Genomic DNA, 20,671 nt, shown 5'->3' on the forward strand with positions numbered 1-20,671 from the left:
TCTTGACGCTACCAAGGCCTTTGATCGGGTGAACTGGTCTTTTTGCAGTTTTCCATGGAGACATATAAGTTTGGGGTAAACTTTATTAGCGCAATTAAGGCTCTGTATAAATGTCAGACAGCCAGCATACTGATTAACAATAAGGTGTCTCAGAAGTTTAGGACGGAGCGAGAGACTTGCCAGGGCTGCCCACTATCCCCTCTTCTTTTTAATTTGTACAGTGAGCCTTTGGCATTAACGATTAGGGCTGATAAATATGTTCTTTTCAAAGTAATGGTTGGGTAAAGAAAGTTGCTTTATATGCAGACAATCTAATGATTTATACTAGGGATATGGCTAGTTCTCTTCCCAGAATTACACTGCTGTTAGAGGATTTTGGGCGGATATCGGATATTCCGTGAACCCGGATAAAACTGAAATCATGTGTTGGAATCCTATCTACAACAGCCCTTAAGTTAAGCAACAGATCAGATACTTGGGATTCAAGTTACTTCTAATCTAGAGGATGTGGCCAAGGTCACTAGAAAACTTCTTAGGACTTGGGCAGGTCTTTCCCTGTCTTTTATAGGAAGAGTTAACATCCTTAAGATGATTATTCTCCCGAAATTTACTTTCCTGTTTAGCATAATTCCATTGGAGTTTAAGGCGTGTTGGTTTAGTAAACTACAGGGGGACTTGACCTTGTTTGTATGGCATTCAAGGGGATGCGGATTGCATGGAAAAAACTATGTAGAAAGAAAGAAAATGGAGGGATTGCTGCTCCCGACTGCTATAAATATCTTGCCTTCCAGTTGAAGAATGTGAGGATTTTGTTACGTGATAGATCTAAGCAAACTCTATTTTGGAAAGCAATGACTCAGGATATATCGAAGACAGGTGACAACTTTTTGTCTAAGTTTGGGTGTCCGAAATACTTCAAAAGGGTTCATTTGAAGATTCTTAAGGATGCCTGTAGAGTTTGGTGGCAGATTCAACGAGCTTTAGGGATAACCTATTTTAGTTATTTGGCCCATTTGGGGTTCACCAGGCACCCCTGATTGTCTTTTAGGTAAGCTAGCACTTCCATCAAAGGCCAGTGGGTGACGAAATGGGGGAAACATTTGGAGGGTTCTAAGTTGATATCCTGGTCTAAATTTGAGGAACTAGCTGGATACAGGATTTCAAAGATTAAATATTATCAGTTGGCTAGTTGGGTTCCCACTTTCCAGGCGGGAGTTGGGAAGAACATTTGGGAGGAGAAACTAGTTCAGGTGTCTGTTCATAAAGAAATTGCACTGTATTATCAGGCACTACTTGAGGTAACGGATGATGGGTTGTCTCTCCCGGAAAAGAAATGGGGAGAGGTCTTCCCAGTTCTTGACATTGGTAACACATAGAAAACTTCATGCTCTACACTTTGGTCTGCTACTAAATCTGTTTATCTGAAGTAAAACCATTTATTTACAATATATAAAGTATACTGGTCCCCAGAGAAACTGTCAGTTCTAGGGAAGACCAAAAAACATTGTCTGCATTGTGATGAGGAAAAGGCAAACGATTTGCATATGTTCTGGTACTGCCCAAGGCCTGGTGATTTTTGGGTACCGTTGAAAGAGTACTCAAGGATGTTATAAGTCCAGAGGTGGAGGTAGGCCTTCCTCTGATAATCTTCGGGATGTGTTATGGGACAACTCGGGGATTAAAGCTCCCTATGCATTATAAGAAATTGATGTTTGTGTTGATTCTTCTTGCCAGATGAGAAATTTGATTGAGGTGGACCTTGTCGTCACCCCCACTGTGTTGGAGTGGGTTGCGTCCATTAATTATTTTTGTAGTTTGGAGCATATGGGTTCTCCCAACAAAAGAGATGAATGTTGGTTTATTTGGGAAAATGCCCAGCAAACCAATGAACTCCTTTCGAAATAGTCCAATGATTACAATTCTACCTCTTCCATGAGGTTCAGTTAGGGTGTAGACTAGCTGGCAAAGGTGCACGCATCTCCTGTGTGTACAATAGCTGCGATTGGTCTAGTGCGGAGAGAGGGGAGTTACGTGTGTCGTGAGGTGCAGATTGGCTGTTACTGAAGTTCCTTTCTCCCAAAAGGCACACCTTTATGACTCTCTCCCGCGGATGTGGAATACTATGAGGACAGAAAAAAATGCTTTAACTGCCTTTGAGGCCCCCTTCTGTAATGGGGCATTTGCCCCTAGGGATTCCACATTCCTATTCACCTCCTCAATTACAGCAGGTATTAACTGCTGTGTTCGCACAAGTACCACTCTCAACCTGCCATCCTAAAGTGACACGATGTTGTACATGCCCCCTCTGAGGATTTATCCTAAAATCGTCACAACGCTGGCCCGACAGTTTAGCCTCCATGGCATCAAGGCCGAACTGGAGGGGTTTCAGGAATAGTTTCAGCATGAGTTTAACCCTGGAACAAAGTTCATCGTTGTTGTAATATGCCGCTGCAGGTGCTGCCTCCCCCTAGATCTCCAATGTCTTGTTAGAAATAATAGCAGGTCTTTCCCGCACAGTCACCCCTTTCTTGTTTTTTACTCAGGGCTCACTTGAGGAGTGCAGCGGACTAGACCCAGCTAGAAATACTGTTAAGTCAGACAAATTGTAAGCCAGAGAGCGCTTCCCTTGCTCCATGCAATTTCACTTGGGGGGAATGGGGTTGTTCAGAGATATCTTAGCCTATCTCCCAAGAGAGGCGCAGCTCAGCTAGTTCGATCTCTTTTGAGAGGACTCCCACAAACACAAGAAAGAGTCTAAGGTGGTAATGGTACCCCCACCACAGTACCAGTTGTGATCTTTTTTTCCCCCATGTTCTTACCGCAGGGCCACAAGGCCTGCCGATATCAAAATTGGGCTGCGGGCACAGAGACCTGGCCAAGAGGGGTGGCTCAACCCAGCCCACGCTGCGTGAGCCCTGTGGCTGTTTTGACCCTGCGCTTCCTGACGCGATCATGGCGTTAGGCAGGCTTCCCCCAAGGCAGGCTGGTTCCTGTAGTTCTACTGGCAAACAAACCGTGAGTGAGAGCTTCCTGCGCTGCAGGAGCGATGTGGCTGTTTTGACCCTGCACCTCTTGGCGTGATCATGGCAGTAGGTGCCATTCCCCCAGGGCAGGCTGGTTTCTGGAGTCCTACCTTGCTTCCTTGCACAAGTCTATCCTTTCTTACTGACCAGGTCAGGGAAGCAAGAAGTCTTTTCGTAGGTTTGTGTAACAATGGATCTGTTCAGAGTAGTGCCTAGATGTGATGACTACTGGTTTAACGGCTGAGCCGTGTGTGTCCCCTGTGGCCCAGTCCTCACGTGAGTTTTATGGATTCACATGCTGTGCATTAGAATATGTACCGGTATCTCTCCTCATGGGTTGGTTGAAATGAAATGCTCAAGCGTTAGCAAACAGGTGTTTTAGTATTTTTTTGTCCCACCTGTGCCTCTTTGTTCATCTGAATGTCCACACAATAATGTTTTGCAAAGGTGTGTGGGGACGCCCGCGTTACTGCTGCACAGATTGTGTCTACGGATATGTCTGCTAGGAAAGCTAGCGCTGCGCCCTTTTTTGTTTTTGAGTGGACTCGTGGGCAGCGTCACTCATCCTCGAATAGCAAATCTGTATTTTTTCCACAATCCATCTTTAGAATGTTTCTCTAGTTACTGAGGAACCCTTGGCTGCTTTGATAAATGAGACCAACGACTGTTCTTTACAAAACGTCTGTTTCTTGCAGATAGTGCATTAAAGCCCTCTTTACATCCAATGTTTCTTTGATGAAGGATGGTAGCTGAATACTGTAGTTGATATGAAACTGAATCACCACCTTGGGTACACACTGTGGGTTAGTTCTGAGGACTACCTTGTCTTTGTGTAACTGCAGGTATGGTTACTGTATTGTTAATGCTTGCCGCTCACTCACTCTGTGTAATGCTGATGTTGTGTAGCCATTTTAGTTATAGCTCCATGCACGTTATTTTAACATACTAGGCTTGCCGCTGTGCACTTTAACCTAGATGTATTTTATTTGGCTTTGCTTTATTATTGTTACAGTAGCCACTTTTACGGTCTTGTTTTATTTTCTCTCTATCTGACTGTTTTTGCCTAGGCCAGCACTCTGTTCTCAAACAAAACATTCTTGCCCACTCTGTGCTTCTTTCAAGGCCACAGCAAGATAGATTGCCGGTGAATGTGGTAGAAGTTTAGACTGACATTCATAGAAAATACACATCCTTATGTAGGAACATTTTCTTAGAACACCAGCTGTTTTATTATAAAAACACTTCCCTGTCCCTTACACATTAGGAATTAGTCTGTTAACTCTAGTGACAATATGGTAGCATTATTTTTATGTTTTAATCTCCTTGTCACAACTTCAATCTCGTCATGCTGTATCGTCCTGGTTATTGCAGTCCCCGCTTTGCTATCTAAGATGCAGTTGCTTTATTAAAGCATTATTGAAATATAAACTGCCTCTGTTTGTCAGTGTGTATGTGAGACTAATGTAACTGAGAGAAACGGATAAGACCTGAGTGACCACGGCTTCCCTGAGAAACCAGTTATGTCATGCGCTCGGCTGCCCAATCATCCCTGCCCTTGGGTAGAGATGAGGCACTGCTAGTTAGCCGGAGCAGAACCCGGATTGGAGCGACAGGTGTCACCTGTACTGGGTTAGACTCAGTCTCCCACACTGCAGGCGATTCTGCCACTCGAAATCCAGTAGTCTCCTTAGAATAATGAGAGCCTACACGACAATGAGATTGCAATTAGGAATGTTGTCTTGAGTGTGAGCGATTCATCTTGTTCATAGGTTCAAACGGCTTTGTCATTAATTGCGTTAGCATGATGTTTAAGTTCCACAATGGACCTGGAACTGATCTAAGTGGTGTAATCCTTTTTGCTCCTTCTAAGAATCTCTTCACCACTAATAATGTGAAAAAAGTGTTCCATGCAGTCCCTCTGGTATAGGCTATCACTGCTGATAGGTGTAGTTTTAAAGATGAGTAGGTTAACCCGGTGTCTAAAATGTGAGGGAGGTAAGACAATACAGTTTCCTGTTCTGTTCTTGTCTCCATCTTTGTGTTACTTATGCACCAGTGAATGTATCTGGTCCATTTTGCAGTGTAAAATTTTCTGGTGGTGGCTTTCCTTGCTTCTTTAAGGATTTCCATTGTCCTACGAAGCAATTGTAGATGCCTGAAATTTAAGTATTCAGGAGCCAGGTCGCTAGACAGAGTTGCTCGCTCCGGGTTGTACACTGTCCCCGTCCTGCAGTGTTAGCACATCCTGATCTGCCTCAATACCGATCATTTGTCCCCTGGACCTCTCTATTAGGTCCTAGTACCAGGTCTGTCTGGCCCACCTTAGAGGTATGAGGATAAGGCTTGTTTCTGGTTCTTTGGCTTTCGGTATCACGGGAATTGGAGGAAAAGCTTATGCAAATCTCCCTAACCAGTTTACTGACAGGGCATTCGCTGACTGGTGGTGTTGAAACCTGGAGGTGAAGTGTTGCAATTTTGCGTTTGTGGCTGATGTGAAGGGGTCTATCCCAGGCCAGTGTGTCATGTTTTAGTTCCCACTCGTGCAAGCTGTTTTTTTTCCTGCTCAGTCTGTCCCCATCTGTGTTCTGTATCCCTGGAAGGCTGTCAGTTTGAAGACTTATTCTTCTTGCTATTGTCCATTTCAATATCTCTTGGGCTAGTTTGCTCAGGGTGAATGATTTTGTGCCTCTCAGTTTGCTGAGATAAAACATGGTTGTTGTGGTGTCTGCTTGTATTAGTATGGTCATGCCTGTTATGTGTGCTTGGAAAGCCCTCAAGGCTAGGAAAACTGTTTTCATTTCCAGGTAGTTGATGTGTTTCCGCGCATCTGTGCTGTTCCACTGTCCCCATACAGTCAGGTTGCCTGTATGTGCTCCCCAACCTTTGTGGGATGCGTCTGTTGTGATGGTCACAATTGGAGTTGGTGTCTTGAATGGCTTCCCTAAGGTTCCATCCTTTGATGTCCCCCATTTTATCTCCCTTTGTATTTTTGCTGTGACAACCACTAGGTTCTCCCAATTCCCGGTGGCTTGTGGCCATTTGTTGCAGATCCATTTCTGGAAGGGGCACATGGCAGTCTTGCATGTATTATGAGCAGCATGCATAATGCCATCATGCTCATTAGTTTCATGACAGTCCTTACTGTCAGAGACCAACACCTCTGTCAGAGGTGAGTCTGCTCTGTGATTGCTTTTGCTCTCTTTGATACTGGATATGCTTGTGCTGTCTTTGAGTTTAAGGTTGATCGCAGGAACACCTTTACCTGTGCTGTTTGAGGTGATGAATGTTTGTGGTTTATTGTGAAGCCCAATCACTGCAGTGTGGCGATCACTGTTTGAATATCTTTGGCATTTTTGTCTTGACTATGCCTTTAATATTAAATCCTCAAAGTATGGGTAGACATGGATACCTTGTCTTCTTGGGTGTGCTGCTACCACTGCGAGGCATTTTGTGAAAACACTTTGGGGCTGTCTATGTCGAATGGTAGCACTCTGAACTGGCAATGTACTTTGTCTAGTACAAATCTGAGGTAATATTGTGTTTTTGGTTGATAGGTATGTGTAGGAAGGCGCCCTTTAGATCTAAGGTGGCCATATAATCACCTTTCCTTAGAAGTGGTATTACTCCTTGGAGAGTTGTCATTTTGAAGCGTTGTGAACAAATGAACTTGTTTACGAAACTGAGGTCTAGATTGGGTTCAGGGTTTGAACTTGTTTTGTTTGGGGACCAGGAAATGAGGCGAGCAGATTCCCTTGTTTGCTTCTTTCGGTGGTACTCTTTCTATGGCTTTCCTATGTAAAAACTTTGACTTCATTCTTGAGCAGATTAAGTCACCAAGGGTTTCAGTGGTGTCTTGCATTAATTGGAATTCCTTGGTCGGGATCTGTGTGGCTCCTTAGTTTTCGGCTCACCTTTGGTCGAGGAATGTGTTGACACTGAGTCTGCTCTGTGATACTTGATGTCTGAGGGTTTTGGGTTAGAGTCTTTCGGCGGTTTTGTTACCTTAATCTCCCTCATTGGGTGTTCTTTTCTGCCCTTGTCAAAGCTTGTCTCTTCTTGGTCTCAACGTCATAATCTCGACGTGTGACTCCCCTCATTGTGCTGTCTTGACTTCTGTGAAGTTCTACTTGTCGCTGGACAGGGCGAGGGAGGTCCTTCAGCGAAACCTGTAGCCTTAGTGGTGTAGTGTTCCAGCCTCTTTTTCGACATACCTTCAGTGTTTTGGGTACAAATGCAGCGCAGGCCTCACAGTCCTCGTCTCAGTGATCCTTTGGGAAACAGAGATTGCAGACCTCATGGGGGTCTCTCTGGGCTAACTTGTGGTGGCAGCTGGGTCAGAATTTAAAAGGGGTATTTTCCATGACCCCTACCTGCCTTAATTCTCGGACAAGGTAACCGGTACAAATGGAATCCCTCGTCGGGTGGTAGAGAGAAGGGCCCCCCCCTTCTCTCTGATCATAGTCTCTCTCGCTGTTTTTAGTGAATCGGATGGTTTTCTTTCCAAAAACTTAATTTTTTAAAAATAACTTTGGAAGCTCCTCCATTCCTTCGAGATACAAGGAAAAAAGAATCAGAAGATGGTAACAATGCACACGAACATCCGGGGCGCCCTCTGATGTCACAGAGGGGATGGACATACCCTCAATTCTGGACCCAACCAGTAGATGGCGCAATAATGTATAGCATGAGAATCCAGAAAATGATTCATTCTACAAAACCTATGTACAACTCCCCACTACGAGGGCACAGTGCCCTCAAGGTCAGTGTGCATGTTTGTGCTGTACCTGTCCAATACATACGTGTAGGAAGCTGGTCTGGTGTGTGGTGGGTACTTACACCTTATATCAGATCCAAGCATCCCCTCTTGGTGAAGTGTAGGCAGTGTCTAGAAGCCAGGCTCTCTAGAGGTAGCTGTGGATGAGCAGCCAAGGCTTATCTAGGATACATGAAAAGCTCATGCAATACCAGTGTCACTCAGCACTTACACACATGAAAGAAACCACACAGTGTTGCAAAAATAAAGGTACTTTATATTAGTGACAATACCAAAATTACTAAAAAGGCAGTACTCCCTTAGGAGGTAAGTAAACACACTAAATATGTACACTAGTAATCAAAAATAGGCATAGAAAAGGTTAGAAAACAGTGCAAATGTAGGTAATCAATAATGACCTTAGGAGGAGCCCAAACCATATACAAAACAATGGAATGCAAACTCAGGACCCCCACCTAGGTAAGTGGAACGTGTAGAGGGGAGCTGGGAGTACTATAAATCCACAGAGGTAAGTAACACAATACCCCCCAGCGATCAGGAAAGCAGGAGTAAATCACTGGAATTTCCCCAAACCACCCAAAAGGAAGAAAAAGAAGAAAATAAGTCACCCAGACAAGACTGCAAGAAATCAGTGGTGGATTCCTGGAGAAGAAGACCTGTGGAGAGAGGGGACCAAGTCCAAAAGTCACAGTGGAGTCCGGGAGGAGTAGGAGCTACTACCCACTCAGCTGTACTTGCAGGAGTTGGTCGACGGTGATGAACATCATGTCAGCACTGCAGCCCTGGAACCAGAGAAGAGTTCCTGAAGGATGCAAAAGCTGTCCCCCGCTGGAATGAATATTGCAGACTTTTGTCGTGCAGAAATTCCATCAACAAGCCCTGGCAAAGTCGTGGTTAGTAGAAAGGTGCTGCTGCCGGGGACTAGCAAGGCCCAGGAGGGGGGATCACAAGGGACCTTCAGCATCACAGAGAGTACACGTGAGCAGATGCAGCACCTTCAGGAATCCCACAGGATGGGGGGGGACAGAAGTCGCAGAAGGAGCCCACACAGCAATACAGAAAGGGGTCACACGCCGCAGGAAAACCACGCAGAGGGCTGTGTGTCGCAGGAAGGCGTGCTGGGGACTGGAGCTACACATCACCTGAAGATCCCTTGGAGGAGATGCAAACAAGCCTTGGCAGCTGCAAGAGACGCAGTGCACCAGGTGATGTCCTGGGTGGGAAGGCAAGGACTTACCTCCACCAAAGTTGGACAGCTGGCAGAGAAGACCAAGAGAACTACTCTGGACCACCACCCGTGATGCAGGATCCATGCAGCTCAAGATGAGGGGAGATCCACGCAGCCAGTCGCCGTTGCAGCAGGTGCTTGCTGATGCAGGGGAGTGACTTCTTCACTTCAAGGGAAATTCCCTCTTCTTCTAGTGCAGGCTGAAGGGTTGCTGTCTTCTGAGGATGCACAGCCGGGGACATGTTGCAAAGCTGTCAGGAGCCGTGGAAACAAAGTTGCAGAATAATCTTCTTCGTGGATTGCAGCGTTGTCACTTCCTGGAGGGTCCAGTTGCAGTTCTAGTGGCCAGCAGTCGAAGTGGAGCTTGCAGAGGAATCCTGATGGAATCTTGCAAAACGAATCTGAGGATCCACCCGAGAGAGAGACTCTAAATAGCCCTGAAAGGGGAACTGCTCACCTAGCCAGGTAAGCACAAGTCAGGAGGGGGCTCTTATGTCAACTGCCTGGCCTGGCCACTCAGATGCTCCCAGAGTTCCTGCCAACCTTAAAAACAAGATGGAAGAATACAGGGACCCTCTTGGGGAGCTCTGAGCACCACCCATGGGGTGGTGATGGACAGGAGAGTGGTCACTCCCCTTTCCATTGTAGAGTTTCGTGCCAGAGCAGGGACTGGGGGTTCCTGAACTGGTGTGGACTGGTTTATGCACAGAGGGCACCAAATGTGCCCTTTAAAGCATACCAGTGGCTTGGGGAGGCTACCCCTCCCAAGCCAGTCACACCTATTTCCGAAGGGAGAGGGCGTTACCTCCCTTTCCCAAATGAAATCCTTTGTTCTGCCTTCCTGAGCTTCCTCAGATCAAGCAGCAGGAGGTCCGAAACCTGTCTGAGGGGTAGCAGCAGCTTGGGCTGCCCAGAAAACCCTGTAAGACTGGTGGTAGCAATGCTGGGGGTAATCTAAGACGGAGCCCCCAGAGTGCATGGAATCATACTTCCAATACTTGCAACAGTGGTGGATATGATTCTGACATGTTTGACACCAAACATGTCCAGGTTTGGAGTTACCATTATGTAGCTGGACATAGGTAGTGACCTATGTCCAGTAAACGCATACAATCTAGGAAAATGGGCCTGGAGTTTGTGGGGGCACCTCTGCTAGTGCAGGGATGCCCTCACACACAGGCACCTCCACCCTGCCCTCTGGGCTGAGAAGGCCTACCACAGGAGTGACTTACAGTGACTGGTTGTGAAAACGGGATCATGAACCCGTTTCACGCAGACTGCAATGGCAGGCCTGCAGAACCCTTTGCATGGGCTCCCTATGGGTGGAAGAATAACCGCTGCAGCTCATAGGGTTTCCCTGCTACCCCAATGCCCTGGGTACCCAGGTACCACATACAAGGGACTCACATGGGGGGGCCAGTATGCCAATTGTGGGAAGAAAAAGGTACAGTTACCAAGTTAGAAGGGAGAGAGCATAATCACTGGGGTCCTGTGAACACAGTCAAACACACTGACAACAGGCAGAGAATGGGGGTAACCATGCCAAGAAAGAAGTCACTTTCCTACCATACTTAACATGGTTAAAGTATCTGAAATGTCATTTGCGTTTTTTTTTTTTTTTTTTTTACCGTAGACTATGCCTGGGATGGCATTTCAGTGCTCTATCTCCTAGGCTATACCCTCAGCTCTCTAGGCAGAAAAAACACAATCAGAAGCCCTATTTAGTATGCTGCCCTTGACATTTAGGAGAGGTGCCTCTAAACGATGCTGGATGAATAACTTATATCTGTATGTGGTAGCAGGTTTGTGTCTCTTCTCTGGCTCTGCAGCAAAAACTGGTGACTTCTCCTGCAGCACTAGACATCACGGATGTGGTCATCTATATCTCACCTGGTCTAGCTTTTGAGCAAAGCTGCAACATCTCAGTTCTAGGTGACAACCGTGAGTGTGAACTTACTAACTAAGGATGTCTATGAGTGTGAACTATGCCTGGGATGGCATTTGGGTGTTTGTTCTGTACCCCACAGTCTGGATTGAGAGCCTTCCAGGCTGGAAAAAAAGCAATCAGACACCCCTTTTGGGATGTTGCTCTTGTCAGTTAGAGAGGAAACTCCTAACCTAGAGGAGGTGCTTGATGAATAATATATCTGCATGTGGTAGGAGGTTTGTGTGTCTTCTCCAGATCTGCAGCATGAAGCACTGACTTGAACCGGGGGCTCTAGACATTAAGTGCTCATCTACTTCTTACCTAGTCTAGTTTTTGAGAAAGGTCTCAATATTCCAACACTAGGTGATAATGGAGAGTGGGAACTCACTGACCAAGGCGCACTTAAAGCTCTCCAACTTGAAGTCCTTCATGTGGAACACAAGCAATGATGGTGCCTTTGTTTAAAGGATCCCTCAAGCAAGAAGAGGTGGGCCCATGGGGGAGGAGGAGACCCTCTCTTGCAGAAATAGGAATAAACAAAAAATATATTCACCGTCTCATAATGGGCCCTAATTTGTTATTCTTGATATATACCAAAATCATTGACCGTGACTATTCAGAAGGCATGCAATGTAGTGTATATGTCCCAATCACAATGTGGAGTTTTGTTACAAACACCTAAGATAAAGAATCAAGATACTGATTTTAAAAATCTGTCCTTGAGAAAAATGTTCCCAACTCCCAAAAGCATTAACAGGTGAGATAAAGAGAAAATGCACACCTGTGTCATGAAGAATTCCTGCTCCACACAGCAGAAAAATGTTTAAAGTGAAAATGAAAAATTCAAATTCTTCTGTAAGTAGGATAAGTCTTACCCAGTTGTTTTCTGTTGGGTTAGGCCTTTTAAATGGAAGAAATAAACATCCTATTTTTACCACAGTTGTTGTTTGCTGATAATTACCTTAACTTCCAATAGGAGTGTAAACAAAAAGAAATCCAAATGCTGTTTTTTAATTGAACATCACTGGGTTTTAAAATATTTTTGAAAAGAGATTTCTCTTTTAAAATATACTTTCTGGAATCCCACATATAGGGGAATATATAATACTATATGTAAATCATGATGGTGTATATGAATGTTAGCAAGCTGCGTACCATTAATCACTTTCAATGTTGTAGACCAACAAGGATTGTGAAAGCAGAAGTACTTCAACGTATATTTGTTTTAATGAATATACTCACGTTAATTCTTTTTTAACCTCTTCATAGTCCGCCTGACCTTTCAGCTTTTCTTCCAGTTGCTGCAAAAAACAAAAACGCAAAAGATGACGAAAAAGAAAATGTCTTTCACTGACGACATATCACCTATTCTTGTTAAACTGGAGCACTGCAACAAACTTATGACTGTTACACTTAAGGATAGCCACATATTTTACCTCCATTGATCATACTTCCCACAGGATGCTCCTTGATTCCAACTAAGTAACCAGAAAAAATGCCTTCATGTGTGGTGGGTCTCTTTCTGGGTGCAAATATCACATCTACAGTGTGACAAGTGTAAGGATGGTCTGTAAGCACTCAAAGTAACCGTATATAACCAAAACACTTGTAAGATCCAACACAGACTACCCTAGCATTATTAAGGTTTTCCCTCCATATAAACTGATTTCACACCTCTCGCACTACCCCATGTGTAGGAACAGTAGAACAAGTCACTTACCTTTGGTAATGCTCTTTATGGTAGATACTCTATCTAATCACAGATTCCTTACCTTTTGATTACGCCAAGGTGCCAGAATTTTCTAGCAATGCTCTCATGTGCCACTAAGTGGCACTGTGGAGCTCCTCCCCGGTGACTGTACCACCTGGGAAGTGACAGAGTGGACCGTATACCAGCTCACCTTATTCTTTATATTATTTGATGTGTCTCCAATCTTTCTCCTCCTCGGCACTCAGAGCATGCTACAAATTGTCAAATACATAATGCTGATTCCTAGCTTGAGACCTTATGATAATGTAAAAATCAAGAGTTCAGATATTGTCTGGAGATGGTCTGCGATTGACTGCAACAAGTCTGTTTTCACTAACTATTAGTCGAGGCATGCGTATACATGTGTCCTGGACTGCCAAAGATGCGCTGCAACCACTGCAATCACTTTCGTGCACACAGAGGCTAAGTTAAGACTGAAAGGCAGCACAGCAAACAAAGTGTTCTGACCCCATTGCAAACAGCTGATGCCTGTAGGAAGGGGTATATGAAAATAGGCATCCTTCAAGTCTAGGGACACCATCTAGTGTCCTAGTTCCAAAGTGGACAGAAATAGACTGAGTATTTTGAGCCCCATGTTCCATGAAAAGGCGTCAAAAGGTTTGACGTCTCAGTTTTCCTTTGACACAAGAAAGTATCACGTGTAGTAGCACCCTTCTACTCTCTGGGCCAGCATCCGTTCAATGGCACCCTTGGACACAAGAAGCAGGGACTTCTTACATCAAAGATAATGGAGTGATCCTCTGAATGTAGTTCAGATGTGGGAGAATGAGAGGTCGAGGAGGAGTTGAAAGACAGAGCATAACTGCTTGTAAGACGAACCTGTATGATGTAATAGTTCTCATTATAGGGACGAAATAATGTATTTTACCTCTTACTGACTGGCCTCGACACTGTGGGGGGAAACTAAAGCAGCTTGCATGCCACTACAGCAGGGTAGGAAGAGTTGGAAGATTACTTTCTCAGCTGTGAGTGGCCACATCTGCTGCCACATCTTCTTCCTTCAATGGATGGGGACTCTTGCTGTAGCACAGGTAGGGAGGGCTGGGATGACTGTAAGCCAGTCCTTTAGAAAAGCTGCTTACTTTCTGGTACTATTGGAGAAACTGCTGGGCAGGTTGCAATAGTTCCAAAGATCGTGCTGTGGCGCAGCTATTCAAAAATTGTTCTAGCGCCAAATCAGTGGCGCTAGATAGTACCGTTAGGGACAACAAGGCTCTGCAGTTGTCCGGGACAGATAGCAAGATCTCACTGACAATGTCCCACAAAGCGTGGGCATACCTACCCAAAAGGCATACTGCACTCACAGATCTGCAAGCCAAGCAGACTAAAGAGATCATTTTCTTACCTACAGGTTCAATCTGTTTTGACGTTCTAACTGAAAAATGTGAACTCGCCTTAGTAGGTGAAGCTCAAACTACCAGTCTTGCGGTGTGTAGCCAGGAAATTCGATTGCCGGGGACCAATTTATGCCACCTAGCCACAGGATAGTCAACTGGAGGGCCAGAACATGGCTTAGCCACACCACTTTCAAAGTATCAGTAAAGGCTTTACCTCGTATCTAAACAGGGTCCCTGAGCTAGATACAGGGAGTAACACACAGGGAAGCAATACTATGAGTATAACGTAGTTTACTCTCCATTAACATAGCAAACATAGGAATGGAAATCTTAAATTCAAATATACAACATACAATATATTTCAATTTAGATATTTATTATAGCTAATTAAACATTCAGTTCGCACATAATATAATCAACATAGAATCAACCCAAAAAATTATAATACAACCCCCTACCCTAAATAAAACATACATATATGAAAACATAAATAACATACCAGTAAATACGCAAAAATAAACAAATAACACAGAACCAACAAAATCACAAAATAATATACATACAAATTTACAACCGCCTAATACATGAGAGGATATTTAAACCGCACAATAAAGTTACTGCTTTGATGCTACAATTATGCGTTGTAGTTTGGATTGTATAAATTTCAACATAATAACAGCCAATTCTAGGTTATAATTTCCTGATTCAAATTCTCGTGTTACAGGCCTGATGGTAGCCAATCCTGGTCAGGGCTTCAAATTTGCCAATTTCAAACACTTCATGCCAATGTTCAAGACATGCCAATTTACAAGCCGACGCGCGTTTCGGTGAGTGAAGAAAAATATAAATACACCTTCATCAGGACTTTATGATTCAGTATAATTGGCATACGTACATCTTGTAATCTGCCTATCAAAGAAACATCAAAACTATTCATTACAATTCTTTGCATAGGGGGAAGGCTCGAATCATGTCAGATTTGCAACCAGACCAACTCAAGTGACTTAATTAAGAAAAAACACCGATAAAGTGCCCAAGATCAAAATATATAAAACCAATGCTTAATAAAGGTAAATAAATCTAAAGATCCAAGGAAAGCACCATTAGTGTCCAGCAAAATACTAGATAAAGTGCAGAAATAGAATCACCTATAGCCTAAAAGTGTTGGATTACCACCGAGAGAATCTAGTCAAGAATAGTAAAAGACTAGTTTGTTTATATTAAAATAAGATAAAATACCTTAGATATGAAAGAACTTAGATATCCCTTACAGGCTGGATTAAACACTCTCCAACTTCAAATTTGTAGTCCAAAATGAAGGACTAACACATGGATATAGCTAAATGAAGCTATGCTTTCTCACTCTAAAAGCAAACATAATGAAATCATTAGCTTGCACAGGGCAGAAAAGTCCACAGGATAGAAAAGAAAAAATCTGCTCATATGTACAATCGCTAACTACAGACTTACCTACTGCTTTTAGAGTGAGAAAGCATAGCTTCATTTAGCTATATCCATGTGTTAGTCCTTCATTTTGGACTACAAATTTGAAGTTGGAGAGTGTTTAATCCAGCCTGTAAGGGATATCTAAGTTCTTTCATATCTAAGGTATTTTATCTTATTTTAATATAAACAAACTAGTCTTTTACTATTCTTGACTAGATTCTCTCGGTGGTAATCCAACACTTTTAGGCTATAGGTGATTCTATTTCTGCACTTTATCTAGTATTTTGCTGGACACTAATGGTGCTTTCCTTGGATCTTTAGATTTATTTACCTTTATTAAGCATTGGTTTTATATATTTTGATCTTGGGCACTTTATCGGTGTTTTTTCTTAATTAAGTCACTTGAGTTGGTCTGGTTGCAAATCTGACATGATTCGAGCCTTCCCCCTATGCAAAGAATTGTAATGAATAGTTTTGATGTTTCTTTGATAGGCAGATTACAAGATGTACGTATGCCAATTATACTGAATCATAAAGTCCTGATGAAGGTGTATTTATATTTTTCTTCACTCACCGAAACGCGCGTCGGCTTGTAAATTGGCATGTCTTGAACATTGGCATGAAGTGTTTGAAATTGGCAAATTTGAAGCCCTGACCAGGATTGGCTACCATCAGGCCTGTAACACGAGAATTTGAATCAGGAAATTATAACCTAGAATTGGCTGTTATTATGTTGAAATTTATACAATCCAAACTACAACGCATAATTGTAGCATCAAAGCAGTAACTTTATTGTGCGGTTTAAATATCCTCTCATGTATTAGGCGGTTGTAAATTTGTATGTATATTATTTTGTGATTTTGTTGGTTCTGTGTTATTTGTTTATTTTTGCGTATTTACTGGTATGTTATTTATGTTTTCATATATGTATGTTTTATTTAGGGTAGGGGGTTGTATTATAATTTTTTGGGTTGATTCTATGTTGATTATATTATGTGCGAACTGAATGTTTAATTAGCTATAATAAATATCTAAATTGAAATATATTGTATGTTGTATATTTGAATTTAAGATTTCCATTCCTATGTTTGCTATGTTAATGGAGAGTAAACTACGTTATACTCTCAGTAAAGGCTTTATAAATGGCAGGGGTAATTTGGGGAAAAGGGGGCCCAGGTTGAAGAATTTCAGTTAGTAAATTTGCCTTTGTACCAAAAGTAGCCAATTGTAAGTCTATAACTTCTGCTGCTATTAGTACCACTACTTTGAAAGAGGTACTTTGTTCCACTGGTGGCCCTTATGGAGAGTCTATCTCTCACAGGATGTATCTAGCCTACCGGCATTTTGTAGGTTCAAATATAAGCCTCGTCCTTGTAATGATGGGGGAGTAAACTATCCACCTCTTCATCCTCATCAATATCAGTATCATAAGGAACTGTAGGTATTGTGCGAAAAGCATCATCAGAATCTGAGTAAAAAAAAAAGCTGCAAACTTCTGGTAATATAGGTAGAGGCTGAGGATTAGGGTCTAGACAAACTATGACAGGTTGCAATTTTGTAATCTTGTTCCACAACATAAGTCTCCTCTGGCATCGCTACGGAAGCAAGCTGCATGCACCTACTGTAGGAAAGTACCATCTTGCCTGCCATGTTACCCCCATTTTTCATTGTATATATGTTGTTTTAGTTGTAGGTGTCACTGGGACCCTGGTAACCCAGGGCCCCAGTGCTCATAAGTGTGCCTGAATGTGTTACCTGTGTAGTGACTAACTGTCTCACTGAGGCTCTGCTAATCAGAACCTCAGTGGTTATGCTCTCTCATTTCTTTCCAAATTGTCACTAACAGGCTAGTGACCATTTTTGCCAATTTACATTGGCTTACTGGAACACCCTTATAATTCCCTAGTATATGGTACTGAGGTACCCAGGGTATTGGGGTTCCAGGAGATCCCTATGGGCTGCAGCATTTCTTTTGCCACCCATAGGGAGCTCTGACAATTCTTACACAGGCCTGCCACTGCAGCCTGAGTGAAATAACGTCCACGTTATTTCACAGCCATTTTACACTGCACTTAAGTAACTTATAAGTCACCTATATGTCTAACCTTTACCTGGTAAAGGTTAGGTGCAAAGTTACTTAGTGTGAGGGCACCCTGGCACTAGCCAAGGTGCCCCCACATTGTTCAGAGCCAATTCCCTGAACTTTGTGAGTGCGGGGACACCATTACACACGTGCACTACATATAGGTCACTACCTATATGTAGCTTCACAATGGTAACTCCGAATATGGCCATGTAACATGTCTATGATCATGGAATTGCCCCTCTATGCCATCCTGGCATAGTTGGCACAATCCCATGATCCCAGTGGTCTGTAGCACAGACCCTGGTACTGCCAAACTGCCCTTCCTGGGGTTTCACTGCAGCTGCTGCTGCTGCCAACCCCTCAGACAGGCATCTGCCCTCCTGGGGTCCAGCCAGGCCTGGCCCAGGATGGCAGAACAAAGAACTTCCTCTGAGAGAGGGTGTGACACCCTCTCCCTTTGGAAAATGGTGTGAAGGCAGGGGAGGAGTAGCCTCCCCCAGCCTCTGGAAATGCTTTGTTGGGCACAGATGTGCCCAATTCTGCATAAGCCAGTCTACACCGGTTCAGGGGACCCCTTAGCCCTGCTCTGGCGCGAAACTGGACAAAGGAAAGGGGAGTGACCACTCCCCTGACCTGCACCTCCCCTGGGAGGTGTCCAGAGCTCCTCCAGTGTGCTCCGGACCTCTGCCATCTTGGAAACAGAGGTGCTGCTGGCACACTGGACTGCTCTGTGTGGCCAGTGCCACCAGGTGACGTCAGAGACTCCTTCTGATAGGCTCCTTCAGGTGTTAGTAGCCTATCCTCTCTACTAGGTAGCCAAACCCTCTTTTCTGGCTATTTAGGGTCTCTGTCTCTGGGGAAACTTTAGATAACGAATGCAAGAGCTCATCCGAGTTCCTCTGCATCTCTCTCTTCACCTTCTGCCAAGGAATCGACTGCTGACCGCACTGGAAGCCTGCAAACCTGCAACATAGTAGCAAAGACGACGACTGCAACTCTGTAACGCTGATCCTGCCGCCTTCTCGACTGTTTTCCTGCTTGTGCATGCTGTGGGGGTAGTCTGCCTCCTCTCTGCACCAGAAGCTCCGAAGAAATCTCCCGTGGGTTGACGGAATCTTCCCCCTGCAACCGCAGGCACCAAAAAGCTGCATTACCGGTCCCTTGGGTCTCCTCTCAGCACGACGAGCGAGGTCCCTCGAATCCAGCGACTCTGTCCAAGTGACCCCCACAGTCCAGTGACTCTTCAGTCCAAGTTTGGTGGAGGTAAGTCCTTGCCTCACCTCGCTGGGCTGCATTGCTGGGAACCGCGACTTTTGCAGCTACTCCGGCCCCTGTGCACTTCCGGCGGAAATCCTTTGTGCACAGCCAAGCCTGGGTCCACGGCACTCTAACCTGCATTGCACGACTTTCTAAGTTGGTCTCCGGCGACGTGGGACTCCTTTGTGCGACTTCGGGTGAGCACCGTTTCACGCATCCTCGTAGTGCCTGTTTCTGGCACTTCTCCGGGTGCTACCTGCTGCTGAGAGGGCTCCTTGTCTTGCTCGACGTCCCCTCTCTCTCCTGGTCCAATTTGCGACCTCCTGATCCCTCCAGGGCCACAGCAGCGTCCAAAAACGCTAACCGCACGATTTGCAGCTAGCAAGGCTTGTTGGCATTCTTTCGGCGGGAAAACACTTCTGCACGACTCTCCACGGCGAGAGGGATCCGTCCACCAAAGGGGAAGTCTCTAGCCCTTTTCGTTCCTGCAGAAACCTCAGCTTCTTCTGTCCAGTAGAAGCTTCTTTGCACCCGCAGCTGGCATTTCCTGGGCATTTGCCCATCTCCGACTTGCTTGTGACTTTTGGACTTGGTCCCCTTGTTCCACAGGTACCCTAGATTGGAAATCCACAGTTGTTGCATTGTTGGTTTGTGTCTTTCCTGCATTATTCCTCTAACACGACTTCTTTGTCCTTAGGGGAACTTTAGTGCACTTTGCACTCACTTTTCAGGGTCTTGGGGAGGGTTATTTTTCTAACTCTCACTATTTTCCAATAGTCCCAGCGACCCTCTACAAGGTCACATAGGTTTGGGGTCCATTCGTGGTTCGCATTCCACTTTTGGAGTATATGGTTTGTGTTGCCCCTATCCCTATGTTTCCCCATTGCATCCTATTGTAACTATACATTGTTTGCACTGTTTTCTAAGACTATACTGCATATTTTTGCTAGTGTGTATATATATCTTGTGTATATTTCCTATCCTCTCACTGAGGGTACACTCTGAGATACTTTGGCATATTGTCATAAAAATAAAGTACCTTTATTTTTAGTATAACTGTGTATTGTGTTTTCTTATGATATTGTGCATATGACACTAAGTGGTACTGTAGTAGCTTCACACGTCTCCTAGTTCAGCCTAAGCTGCTCTGCTAAGCTACCATTATCTATCAGCCTAAGCTGCTAGACACCCTATACACTAATAAGGGATAACTGGGCCTGGTGCAAGGTGCAAGTACCCCTTGGTACTCACTACAAGCCAGTCCAGCCTCCTACACCTACACTACAGTGTGAAGGTCTACACCAGTGTCTAGGTATAGGGCCAGTAACGTGTACCAAGGCGTCAGCTGACATCAGGGAAAGGCCCGCAAGCAGAAGTCCACCTACTGGTCCCTGTGGCTCCATGGAGCCAAACATATATGAAATATTTGGAGAATGGCCTATTTGAAGGCCACTAAGAGCTGTAGGGTTGGTGATGGCTGTGGAAGGGGGGAAAGGGGAGGAGATTTGGGTCATGCAGGGACTACTTGCTGGACCGGTTGAAATTCGAGTGACACCACAGGAGTGTGATATTTAGCTTGACATGCTTGCGCCTTCTCGTCAGAGTCCAAGTGGCAGCATGGGGTTGAGTCAGGCTTGACATTTTATGAACATTTCCAACTGGGAAATTGACCACAACCGTCTTTTATATTCTGAAACTTCAATCTTTGCCTCTTGTGCTCAGATTGTCTTTGGGTGCATTAGAGCGCACTTGCTGCACAACTTAAGACGTGACCAGAGCCCAAGCCACACACACAGGCCATGTGGGTTCTTCACAAACATCT

At 44.4% G+C, this 20,671-nt stretch overlaps 1 protein-coding gene across 4 annotated transcripts in view; it reads right to left on the minus strand.

The window, feature by feature from the left end:
* Window positions 1–20,671, minus strand: part of CUX1 (cut like homeobox 1) — a 1,145,546-nt gene that overhangs the window by 585,616 nt on the left and 539,259 nt on the right. For all 4 annotated transcript variants that reach the window (XM_069226953.1, XM_069226954.1, XM_069226952.1 and 1 more), the window contains exon 12: window positions 12,195–12,253. In XM_069226953.1, the coding sequence (XP_069083054.1) occupies window positions 12,195–12,253 (59 nt within the window). The remainder of the gene's footprint in view (window positions 1–12,194; window positions 12,254–20,671) is intronic.

The sequence above is a fragment of the Pleurodeles waltl genome, chromosome 3_2, assembly GCF_031143425.1.
Source record: "Pleurodeles waltl isolate 20211129_DDA chromosome 3_2, aPleWal1.hap1.20221129, whole genome shotgun sequence".
NCBI lineage: Eukaryota > Metazoa > Chordata > Amphibia > Caudata > Salamandridae > Pleurodeles > Pleurodeles waltl.